General features: G+C 47.2%; 1 protein-coding gene across 1 annotated transcript in view; it reads left to right on the plus strand.

Moving 5' to 3' along the window:
• Positions 1–12,519, plus strand: part of ADCY3 (adenylate cyclase 3) — a 115,007-nt gene extending 102,488 nt beyond the window's left edge. The window contains exons 15-22 of the mRNA XM_018566830.1: positions 898–1,155; positions 3,601–3,753; positions 4,746–4,904; positions 7,180–7,326; positions 7,422–7,541; positions 9,202–9,325; positions 10,239–10,363; positions 12,228–12,519. Coding sequence (XP_018422332.1) covers positions 898–1,155; positions 3,601–3,753; positions 4,746–4,904; positions 7,180–7,326; positions 7,422–7,541; positions 9,202–9,325; positions 10,239–10,363; positions 12,228–12,410 — 1,269 coding nt within the window. The 3' untranslated portion in view covers positions 12,411–12,519. The remainder of the gene's footprint in view (positions 1–897; positions 1,156–3,600; positions 3,754–4,745; positions 4,905–7,179; positions 7,327–7,421; positions 7,542–9,201; positions 9,326–10,238; positions 10,364–12,227) is intronic.
• The last annotated feature ends 406 nt before the right edge of the window (positions 12,520–12,925 follow it).

The raw sequence follows: 12,925 nt of genomic DNA on the forward strand, positions 1-12,925 counted from the left end.
GTGTTAGAACAAAGGGTTAAGTTAAGGTCTAGGGCTAGACAAAGGGGTGTGACTACCTATTGCTAGCTATACCATGGCCTGTTTAAGTGAGAACCTTCACAGGGCATATCAGCAGGCTTGGGGTACTTTGTCCTGTTATGGATCAGATCTTAAGCCGCGACTTGCAGGGCAAGGATTGGGCATCGGGAAAAAGACGGGGGAGAGCATAAATGGTGAGTATGTGTGAACCTATTACTTTGCCCTGCAAGTCGTCTCTGATCTCCTGTAGAACTCCCAAGGAGCTAATAAGATCAGGTTGCTCTGATATGCATACAGTAACCAGCTCCTGTGATCAATGGTTCTAGCCTACCCTCTCCCTAGTTCTTATTGACTCATTGCTGTGATGGATGGCCTTATTATCCAATCAAAGGTGCAGAAGGCGGGAAGGGGTGGCCAGACCCAGTGACCACAGTATCTGATCACTATTTACAAAACAAAATACCCCCTTGTTCCGATGTTAAAGGAACTGTTGCTAGGAAGACGCATTGGCTGCTGCTACTGGCCTCCTTCTGAAAATTCTAGTTACCTGCGCTGCAAAGGGAATGCAGAGCGTGTTCCTTCTTCACTAGCTACATGCTTATTTCAGGACACTAACCTAGAAAGCATTGAAATCAGAGCATCATTATGACAGCCAGGCAGCTAGCATTTCTTTTGAAGGCTTGTAATGGTCATTGCTCCCGTAATAAGTTTTTTTCTTTCATCCCTTATGAAGGGGTCCTGATATCATTTGAATCGATCTGGGCAGTAAATCAGACATCTTAACGTCCAATCCAATTTCCGTTTTCACCAGTTTATATACAGTGTGACCAGTGACAAATAAGTTCTGATTTATGTGACAGTTCCTTGTTCATCCCACAGCTCAGCTGCCTTCAGTACTACGCCACCGCTTACAACGCAACCTTGCAGTCCACGGACGCCTGGGGCTGCGTGGAGAACCCCAAATATTACAGCTACATCGCGGTCCTGGCCCTTATTGCCACCATCATGTTGGTGCAGGTCAGTCACATGGTCAAGCTGACGCTCATGCTGATGATCAGCGTCGCAGTGGGAGTGGTGAACATTTACGCCTGGAGGCCGATTTTCGACGAGTACGACAGAAAGCGCTTCAACGGCTATGTGTAAGACTCTCTCCTATTGATATTAAAGGGGTTGTCCGGATTGCTTGTAGAGTTCAGCTGGCCACCGATGCAAAATGTGGGTTCATATGCAGAGGCAATCTGAGCAACCTCCCGCCTAATCTAGACTAATGTAGGCTAAACATGAAAGTTGAACCCAGTTTCCATCGTGGTGAGGATTGAAGGTGATCTTAGGATGGGGTGATGACTGAGCAGACACACCGTGCACAATCTACCTGGTAACATGAATCCACCTTCCCTTCCCCTAACATTTGATAAATATGGAAACTGGAGTAAAAATCATATGGAGATTCAAGGAGTCCCTTGTATTAAGCTAACTTTTTTGTCATGCAGATTAGTTGCTTTGGGTGCCATGTCTAATTTTTCCAACTGATGATTTTTGAATGTTTATGCCAAAAATGTGATCATGGCTGGACTACACACACACAGAGATCTGTTTTGTTGCATTAAACTTTCAGAACTGTAGAATAAGTGCGATAAAGTATTTATCTACGTGATACTATAACTTTGTGTTGTGATATTCTCATTGGAGAAAGGGTGACTTTGAACTTTAGTCTTTGATATAGGAAGTTGGGTTGAGATTTTAGGGTTTGAGAAAGAGAATAGAGTAAGGTAAAGTATTAGGTTAGGGGGTCAGGTTGAAGTAAAGTGTTAGAGGAAGGGGTAAGGTTAAGGTTTAGAGGTGAGATTGAGATTTAGGGTTTAATAAAGGCATGAGGTTGAGGTTTAGGGTGAGATTTAGTATCAGGTTGAGGTTTAGGATTAGATGAAAGGGTGAGATTGTCATATAGGGTTTGATAACGGTGAAAGGTTGGAGGTTTAGTATTAGGAGTTAGGTTTAGGTAATGTGTTAGATGAAGGGGTTAGGTTGACATTTAGGGTTAGATGAAAGGATTAGGTTGAGGTTTAGGGTAAAATGTAGGGGTAAGGTTGAGTTTTAGGGTTAGATGAAAGGATTGGGTTGAGGTTTAGGGTAAGGTTGACATTTAGGCTTTGACAAGGAGAATACATTGAAGCTTAGTATAAGATTCAGGGGTTAGATTTAGGAAAAGTGTTAGAAGATAGGATTAAGTTGAGGTCTAGAGCTAGACAAAGGGGTTAGGATGAGGTTTAGGGTTAGATGAAAGGACTAGGTTGAGGTTTAGGGTAAGATGAAGGGGTAAGGTTGACATTTAGGCTTTGATGAGGAGAATAAGTTGAGGTTTAGTATAAGATTAAGGGGTTAGATTTAGGAAAGGTGTTAGAAGAAAGGGTTAAGTTGAGGTCTAGGGCTAGACAAAGGGGTTAGGTTGAATTTAACTGTTAAATAAATTGGTTATAATGAGGTTAAGTGTTAGATACCCGGGGTTAGGTTGAGGGAAAATGTGAGCTGAATGAGGTTACGTTAAAGTTAAGAATTAGATAAAGGGCTTAGGGTAAGGTCAAATGTTAAAATAAGGTGTTAAGATGAGGTTTAGGGTTTGAAGAAAGTGTTAGCTTTATGGCTTGACAGAACAGAAACAGGAACCATACCGCACACTCCTTACCGGGATTCCCACTTGATGAAGATGGGTGCTCCAAAATGACTGCGGGTGGCACCGCCACACATGAACAATAGAAAATGTCACCAGCACACCATAAGTTGAAAAGGCAAAATATTTTATTGCCAATAGCTGTATCTCATTGGCAAGCGCTTTCGGGGCCTCGCGGGTTCCCCTTTAAGCCTAATGAAGAGGACCCTGTGAGGCCCAGTAAGCGCTTGCCAAAGAGATACAGCTATTGGCAATAAAATATTTTGCCTTTTCAGCTTTATGGCTTGGACCCAACCAACCCATAAAGATTAAAGGAGAACTATGGGGTTAGGGCTTTCCCCCATAGTTCTCCTTAGGGTAACGGGAGGACACAAACTAGCGTCCTCCCGTCACCCTAGGCTCAGTATACCGCGAGCTTGCGGTATACTGAGACGCTGAAGCGGATCCCGACAATTGTGCCGGGATCCGCTCAGCTGCTCAGAGAGCCGTGACAGGATCGAGAGGTGAGCGAACGCCGGTATGCGTTCGCTCACCTCCCGATCTACTGAGCCGACCTGTGACAGTCTCATTGTCACAGGTCGGCTATAACTATGAGGTGAGTGAAAAGCACTCACCTCATAGTTCTCCTTTAAGGACACTGTTACAGTTTACCTTGAGGGTAAGTAACTTGCAAAATACAGCTGATAATAATATTACATGTCTTTATTATCTATCACAGAAAAACTTAGTACTGATCCCCCTTGCACCAAAAACATCCATTCTGCCATCCTCGGTGCAGACTTCAGGGGCAAGGGTTACAGTGGTAGAGGGGGATCATAATAAAGTCTTGCACTAAGCATCAGAGATAACATCAGGCTAGTCATGCCAAGCAGTATAAGTCCAACCCTTTAGGAAACACTGGTATACATGATTAGAACCTTTGTTTACCGTGCGTGCAATCTGTGGAAGTCTTATATGGAAGCTGTTTTTTTGTCTCTTCACACAGATCAAACCTGGTTCCTTCCAAATATTCCATGACAGTAATGATCTTCATCATGATGATCAGCTTCTACTACTTCGCCCGCCATGTAAGTTGACTATCAGTCTGATGATCTCCAATAATTACCATTCCAACCCAAAGTTGTACACTTCAAGAGGACCTGTAGTGTGGAAGCTGTGCCCAAATGAGGCAGCCAGAGGGCAAAGGGTTAGTCACCAGTATTGCCTGTGGTCTCCCGGCAGCTGATCTTTTATGCACTGTGTCATTGTGTAGAGGTGGCCATCTTGGTAGAAGCAGGGCTTTGCTTCTTCGTGCCAGAGCTGCTCCCTTGAATACTGGTCATCAGATATCTGTAGTGCTGTGGGGCTTGAACTCAGAATTTAATGACCGGATCACGAAGACATCTACAATTGCCTGGCACAATACAACTGCCTGGCATGTTCATTACAGTGACCCCAAGGAAACTGGGTATATATGTGATTCGAGTCTCTAGGGGACTTTGTTGATACACACACATAATGACGTAACTGGTAACAGATGACAGGTTACAGAAAGAGCATTCTCAGGTCAAATTCTAATGTTCCGTTCACCTCAACCAAAGGGCCAAACTGCAGGCTGCTGAGTTTCGGTGCTCTTACAGCCCTTTCCAACAGGCTGGGTGTGACCTGGTTAAATGCTAAATGGGAACAGCTTCCTCTCAGTTTTTCTGAATGTGAGAGGTGGAGGAAGCACAGATCCGCAGAAACAATGAAGCAGAAGCACAGAGATTCTTGCACTGCAGATCTTAGGCACAGCTTCCCCTCCAGCAAGGAGAACAGTGAGCAGCCCAGTAATCGCATTACCAAATCTCACTCCAAATCTGGTGAGACTGGCAATCCAAGGCAGCAGTGCCTTAGACAATCATACACATCAGTTATACAGCTCTGGGGCTACAGAGCAGGAGTGCTTAGGCAAAGGACGTGCACCACTAATGTCAGGGGAAGGCTTTAGTGCAATTAACATTCCTATAAGATGGTGAATATTCATTTGTTTGTAAATTCAGGCCCACTTGAAATAGAAATGTATGCTTGGTTCTTATAGGTGGAGAAGTTGGCCAGGACATTGTTCCTGTGGAAGATCGACGTCCATGAGCAAAAGGAGAAAGTGTACGATATGAGGCGGTGGAATGAGGCTCTGGTCACTAACATGCTGCCGGAACACGTGGCACGACACTTCCTAGGCTCCAAGAAGAGGGATGAGGTGAGAGAAGAACATAAGGCTTTACATGAGGGAACTGAACAATAAGCCATTGCTGCTCTTCCTCTGGAAATACTAATATAATAATTCTTCTTGGTCACCTAAAGGGTCAGTCCACCCAAAACCTGTATTGTAGTGTTTGGCAGGGGCTTGGAAACCATCCAACTTTTATTCACAAGGATTTCGATGACTTAGGTGTCAGAGATCCCAGTTCGGTTCTGCAGGCATTCAAAAGGCATCCCCACCCTTCCTATATGGGACTACCCCATGTAGGGGAGGACAACCAAGAGGTGGGCAGGAACAGATATGTTCTGTGGAGGTTTCAGTGGTGGAAAGATGTAAGTAGGTAGTGGGTGGCTCAGCCTCTAAGGTTGGAGTTCGTAAAATTCTTCAGAAACACAGTTGTGGGAAGGCCACTTCCCAAATCAGATATGGTTTTGGATGTTGGGTCCAGAGGAGCAGGGTGGAAATCTCCAATTCTGCCCCACCATAGCTGTAACATGTTGGGTTCAGCTTTTCAGCTGATCATCTGCAGGACATGGGTTTTTGTCAGAGAACAAAAAGGACTCTCAATTTGGGGGAGTACAAAGCATTTCATATCGCTCCAGGGCCCAGAGCAGCCGGGGAGCACACAGACGGTGCATGTAAGTATCAGAAAGGGGCCCTCTATGACCAAAGCAACCTATCAGCATGACAGCTTAAGTTCCCATGTGCGAGTAGGAGCCAATCAGCCAGAGACAGATCAGCTCCTGCTTTATGCTGGGCACACACCTTACAACCATCGCAAGACTTTTGTCTTGCGATGGTTGTAAGGTACTTAAAAAAACGTACGATCTGCCTATCTTTGACAGGCAGATCGTACTTGCGATGGTCGCAAGCCACGCCCCCCTGAGGGGCGGGCTTCCGACGACCGCAATGCCGAACGGGCAGTGTGCGCTTGCGCACACCGGCCCATCCGGCTTTTATCTTACGAACATGCTACACACGATGCTCGGCGGGTTTTCGAACACGTTCGTAAGTTAAAAATCGTGCGACCTTACAGTAGTAGAGGTCGCACGGCTTCCACACACCTTACGATAATCGTACGATCGCAGGATTTCCCGCGATTATCGTAAGGTGTGTGGGCACCCTTAGGGAGTCATTGTAATTGATCCAAACAGGCGATAGAACCTGTACAATAAAAAAAGGGCTGAAAAGGAATAAACTAAAAAAAAGATTATTTTCTATTTAACACCTAATAAGACCCTAAATAGCCTCCTCCCCTACCTCTTACCCTTAGCTGGCTTGTCATCCATTTTTTTAAAGCTTTTGTAAGTAAACAAGGAAGGAGCGCAAGTGACTGGCACAGGGTGTAAGGAAGGGAAACAATCAGGGACAAAGATGAGGTATTGGCACTTACGTGTGATGGGAAGAGGGGGCACAAGGGTGGTGTATACTTCTGATGGGGTCGTGGGGTCTTGCCATATGGTTTGGGAGGCGTCACAGGGTTGGTGTGCTGTCCCAATCCTTGCGCGCACTCCCGGTTGGAAACTGATGTGGGGAAGAGGGAACAATTGTTTCAAATTTCTGCACCTGTGTGTAACTGGATGTGAACTCTTTACTCACCATGAGGTTTGGTGTGTGGCGCTATCAACATCAAAATGGTTCCTGTGGCGGGTCGGAAGTGTAGTGGCGAAGCACGTTGTGTTCCTGGAGGCTGTAGTTGGAACTTAGGAACCACTTACAATTACAACATCCAGGAACAGAACGTGCTTCGCCACTATGCTTCTGACCCGCCACAGGAACCATTTTGATGTTGATAACGCCACACACCAAACCTCATGGTGAGTAAAGAGTTCACATCCAGTTACACACACATGTGCAGAAATTCTAAACAATTGTTCCCTCTTCCCCACATCAGTTTCCAACTGGGAGTGCGCGCAAGGATTGCGACAGCACACCAACCCCTGTGACACCTCCCAACCCATACGGCGACCCCATCAGAAGTATACACCACCCTTGTGCCCTCTCTTCCCATCACACATAAGTGTCAATACCTCATCTTTGTCCCTGATCATTTCCCATCCTTACACCCTGTGCCAGTCAGGTGCGCTCCTTCCTTTTTTCCATTCAACTTCACACAGTTAGATACCCTGGTCTAACAATATCAGGAGCCGCACACCGGCCACAACACACCACCCTAGGAGTGCGCTAACATATCATTCTTCTGTTCAACGTTCTAAGTAAAACATGGTGACTCACCTAATGGACTTCTCACTGCATGCCTTCCATCTTCCAGGAGCTGTACAGCCAGTCGTATGATGAGATCGGGGTAATGTTCGCTTCCATCCCAAACTTCTCCGACTTTTACACCGAAGAGAGCATCAACAATGGCGGCATCGAGTGTCTGAGGTTCCTCAATGAGATCATCTCAGATTTTGATGCGGTATGATCCTTTGTCTTATGTGTGTCTAGATATATCGGTAAAGTATCCATTCCATGTGAAAATTAGATCATTTTCTGGAATCTCTTTATTTCCAGCTGTTGGATGAGCAACAGTTTCGCTGTATCACGAAGATTAAGACCATCGGTAGCACCTACATGGCTGCATCTGGCGTCACTCCAGACCCAAACACAAATGGATTCAACAACACCATCAAGGTTGGTTTCACAGACCATTGGACAATAGTACATCTAGTTTTGTTTACCAAAAGTTAATGACATACACTACATGAGCAAATGTTGGTGGATACCAAACCATCACACCTATCTATATGGCCAAGGGTATGTGGACTTCCCTCCAAATGATGGAGTTCAGGTGTCTCCAGTGAAGGTCCCGTTCATCCTCCATCATACAATGACATGGTGGACAATTGTGCTCTTCCTTCCTTGTGGTGACAGTTTGGTGAAGACCATTTTCTGTTCCACCATGACTGACCCCTGTGTACAAAACCAGCTCCATAAAGGTATGGTGTGACCAGGTTGGTGTGAAGGAACTCGAGTGTCCTGCACCGAGCCCTGACCTCAACCCTACTGAACACTTTCGGCGTGAATTGGAATGCCGATGAACCAGTTTTGTTGTGGAGGAACTCCAGTGTCCTGCACAGAGCCCTGACCTCAACCCTACTGGACACCTTTGGGATGAAATGGAACGATAATTGTGAGTCGGGTCTTCTCATCCACCATCTGTACCCGTCCTCTCAAATGGGCGCAAGTTCCCAAAGACACCCTCCAGAATCTTGTGGATAAAATCAAGAATACCTGATTGCATATAAATTGAATAGATCATTTAGCTAGGTCCTCACAAGTTCTGGAGACCTCAAAAAGATGAGATAGAACGCGCCCAGAGACGGACAACTAGAATGGTGAAAGGTCTGAGGGATAAAGCATATCAGGAGAGACTGCAGGAACCTAATATATGCAGTCTGGAGGAAAGAAGGGAAAGGTTGGATGGGACTGAACCCTTAAAGGAGAACTATGGGGTTAAGGCTTTTCCCCATAGTTCTCCTTAGGGTAACGGGAGGACACAAACTAGCGTCCTCCCGTCACCCTAGGCTCAGTATATAGGGAGCTACAGCTCGCGGTATACCGAGACGCCGCAGCTGAAGCGGATCCCGACAATTATGTCTGTATCCGCCCAGCTGCGTGAGTGACAGCTGGCTCTGCCTATCTAGAGGCAGAGCCAGCTGTACCCGCCCCCTCCCCCGTCCGTTCCGCCAGTCAGCGCTGGAGGATCGGAGCGGGGAGGGGGGAATCCAGTCCCTCCCCTGTCACGGCTCACCGGGATAGATCGAGAAGTGAGCGAGCGCCGGTATGTGTTCCCTCACCTCCCGATCTACTGAGCCGACCTGTGACAGTCTCATTGTCACAGGTCGGCTAGAACTATGAGGTGAGTGAAAAGCACTGCCCTCATATTTCTCCTTTAAATATATGAAGGGTGTGAATAAGGATCAGCAGGACAGGATTACATTACGAAGCTGAGATCAAGAACACGGGGACATGACCTCCAACTAGCAGGAGGATAGTTCTAAACTAACCTTAGAAAGTTATCTTATACTTAAAGAGTAGTTGATGTTCGCACAGAACAGACTTCCAGCAGAGAGTCAGCAAACAGTAAGTAAATTTGAACATGCCTGGGACTAACATAGAAGGAGACAGTCCCGAGATAGTACAAGAAGATGATAACATGAATGGCCAGCTTTAGAGATGAACCAAGCAAACCTGGCTGTATTCTTTACCACCCTGATGTGGACCACTGGGTGGGGGTGGGGCTGTATAGATCTATAAAATGACACCTCCGTTTCCTTTGCTTTTACAGAAGGAGGAAATCTCTGATAAGGAGCGCTGGCAGCACCTGGCAGACCTGGCAGACTTCGCCCTGGCCATGAAGGTGACATTGATGAATATTAACTACCAGTCGTTCAACAACTTCATGCTTCGGATAGGTGAGAACCCAAAAGAGTCCAGATCTCTATGCAAAGAAATTAATATTAGGGGGTCAGAGGAACAGATGAGTGAAGTCAGCACAGCTTCCCACATTCACTCAGCTAAGTGTAGATTCCCCATGCAAAGTGAATGTTCTCTTCTTTAGTCATTCGGGGTCATTGTGTTACCAGTGTTGTCTTTCCATTTTGCAGACTGCTGCCATCTTGTGGCCATTTCAGATTATGACATGGTTATATGCCAAGGTGTATCCCGGTATATAAAGTCCCAGAGTTAAGCAGATCGGTGTAAGCGTGTATAATTTCGGGGGGGGGGGGCTTCCTGTGTTTCTGGAGGCCCCCCAGCTCTTTATAACAAAGTTTGGGGACTGTGGACCTCCTCTCCTCACACTATAGCTGACTCCTCTTCCTCATAAGAGTCATTATAACCTGTTTTAAAAGCTCCCCGGGTTGTATTATTTTAATTTTTTATCTTCTCCTGCTGTTATCCTCCTGGTATTTAAAAAAAATAAACATACGCCAGCAATGTACACCGAGTGTGCATGAAGCAGACATATGCAGTTGCTGTATATGAACACAGAAACTTAGTTTATTTTGTCCTCTTCATCTCCTCATGGCTCCTTTTTAAAATGGCCGCCGCTGTGCTCGGCAAGCAGTCTGTGTAAATTAACTCTCTCCCTGAGCTCTCTCCCCCATTCATTAATATTCATAGTGGCAATCCCCTCCCCCTCTTGGACCTCTTGATGTGAATAGTAAACTTTTAGTGGACTTCTTCCAGATTTGTGGCCCTCTCATCCTTTTATATACACTAGAAAGAATGTGGAAGCATTGCTGTCTGTTGGATGTGACCAACGCAGGATGGAAGAACAATTCAAGGAACTCCTACCAAAAAAAAATCTTATGTTTCTCATGGCAGGACTGAACAAAGGGGGCGTCTTGGCCGGTGTGATCGGAGCTCGCAAGCCACATTACGACATTTGGGGGAATACAGTGAATGTGGCCAGCAGAATGGAGTCCACTGGAGTCATGGGAAATATACAGGTATGGGTAGAGTCATTCCACTGGAGTCATGGGGAATACACGGGCATGGGTAGAGTCAGCTCGCTGGACTCATGGTGAATACACGGGCATGGGTAGAGTCAGCTCGCTGGAGTCATGGGGAATACACGGGTATGGGTAGAGTCATTCCACTGGAGTCATGGGGAATACACGGTATGGGTAGAGTCAGCCCGCTGGAGTCATGGGGACTACACGGGTATGGGTAGAGTCATTCCACTGGAGTCATGGGGAATACACGGTATGGGTAGAGTCAGCCCGCTGGAGTCATGGGGACTACACGGGTATGGGTAGAGTCATTCCACTGGAGTCATGGGGAATACACGGGATGGGTAGAGTCAGCCCGCTGGAGTCATGGGGACTACACGGGTATGGGTAGAGTCATTCCACTGGAGTCATGGGGAATACACGGGTATGGGTAGAGTCAGCCCGCTGGAGTCATGGGGAATACACGGGTATGGGTAGAGTCAGCCCGCTGGAGTCATGGGGAATACACGGGTATGGGTAGAGTCAGCTCGCTGGACTCATGGTGAATACACGGGTATGGGTAGAATCAATCCACTGGAGTCATGGGGAATACACGGGTATGGGTAGCGTCAGCCCACTGAAGTCATGGGGAATACACGGGTATGGGTAGCGTCAGCCCACTGGAGTCATGGGGAATACACGGGTATGGGTAGCGTCAGCCCACTGGGCTCATGGGGAATACACGGGTATGGGTAGAGTCATTCCACTGGAGTCATGGGGAATACACGGGTATGGGTAGAGTCAGCTCGCTGGAGTCATGGGGAATACACGGGTATGGGTAGCGTCAGCCCACTGGGCTCATGGGGAATACACGGTATGGGTAGAGTCATTCCACTGGAGTCATGGTGAATAAACGGGTATGGGTAGAATCAATCCACTGGAGTCATGGTGAATAAACGGGTATGGGTAGAATCAATCCACTGGAGTCATGGTGAATACACGGGTATGGGTAGAGTCATGGGGAATACACGGGTATGGGTAGAGTCATGGGGAATACACGGGTATGGGTAGAGTCATTGGGAATACACGGATATGGGTAGAGTCATGGGGAATACACGGGTATGGGTAGAGTCATGGGGAATACACGGATATGGGTAGAGTCATTGGGAATACACGGGTATGGGTAGAGTCATGGGGAATACACGGGTATGGGTAGAGTCGGCCCACTGGAGTCATTGGAAACATACAGGTTATGGTGTAGAAGCTTAGCATCACATGAGGGTGAACTGCGTGCAAATGCAGCCTGCCTAGGAACACCCACTGCTCCAGACCACCCATCAAGGTTTTTTTGTTTTTGCATAACTCCTCCCAGAGCCAGCCTACTGCTTGCTCAAGGCTGAGGGCTTGTAGGGGGGCCCCATTAGTGAGGTTTTGAGGGAAATTTAACATAGAAAATCTGTATGTGAAGATAACACACTTCCAGGACGGTATTATTAGGAGCCTGAGAGGTTGACCATTGACCTTGTACCTCCCGTATAGTCCCCATTCTAGAGGAGCTGATATCAGACACACATGAGGAGTCTTTAGGATGACCAGTAGTCACGGATCCTCTGTTCTTTCTCTGTGCAGTAAGGAGTATTTCTTAGCGGTGTATATTTGTCGCCCTCCACAACTCCAAGCCAGCTCTAGGAAAAACCCTGGGGAAGGTGGTGGTGGTGGTAGTTGTTGTGGTAGTTGTTGTGGTAGTTGTTGTGGTAGTTGTTGTGGTAGTTGTTGTGGTGGTGGCTGTGGTGGTGGCTGTGGCAGCAATCAGAATTGTACTGTGGGGCCCGATGGCCAGTAGTCAATCCCCGATTCTAACTCTTCATATCTTTCTTTGCAGGTTGTAGAGGACACACACGACATCCTGAAGGAGTACGGCTTCCGCTTCGTGAGAAGGGGCCCGATCTACGTGAAAGGCAAAGGCGAGCTGCTGACCTTTTTCCTGAAAGGACGGGACAAGCAAGGCTCTTTCATCAACGGCTCGTCCGTCACTCTGCCCCACCAGGTGGTGGAGAACTCTTGATGAGCCCAACGTGTACGGTCAAGCAGCAATCTCCCAGACACCCACCACGAAGTCCGAGCAGACTGACGCCACCAAGCCCAGAGGTCCTTCTCCGGAGCTTACCCTAAAACCACCCAGGAAGACAACAGACGTGAAGAGACGAATACAGAACACACTTTATTTTATCTCTAAAGTTGCCTTTTTAAAAAAAAAAAGTTTTCAGCTTAAAAAAGCCGGCGGGGCTCCCGGGGGGGGGGGGGGGCGAAGGCCGATGGTCTCGGTGGAGGACATTCACCACGTGGGATTTAGCAGACCCAACGGGACAGACTCCCCCGATGACCCATCGATTTAGACGCTGTAGACGTTCACGACGCAACATTCAGGGTAGACGACACTTTTTTTATTCGGGAGCCTTTGGTCGGAGGGGGCCTACAAGATGAGCACAGACTAAGAAAAAAAAGCCAACGGCGCCGGGTCACCGAACATCCGGAGCTCCGCTGCAAGGGACGGACGACTCTCTGCTAGTTTACTGTGAT

Source organism: Nanorana parkeri, unplaced genomic scaffold (genome assembly GCF_000935625.1).
Source record: "Nanorana parkeri isolate BGI_ZX_2015 unplaced genomic scaffold, ASM93562v1 scaffold980, whole genome shotgun sequence".
NCBI classification, from domain to species: Eukaryota; Metazoa; Chordata; class Amphibia; order Anura; family Dicroglossidae; genus Nanorana; species Nanorana parkeri.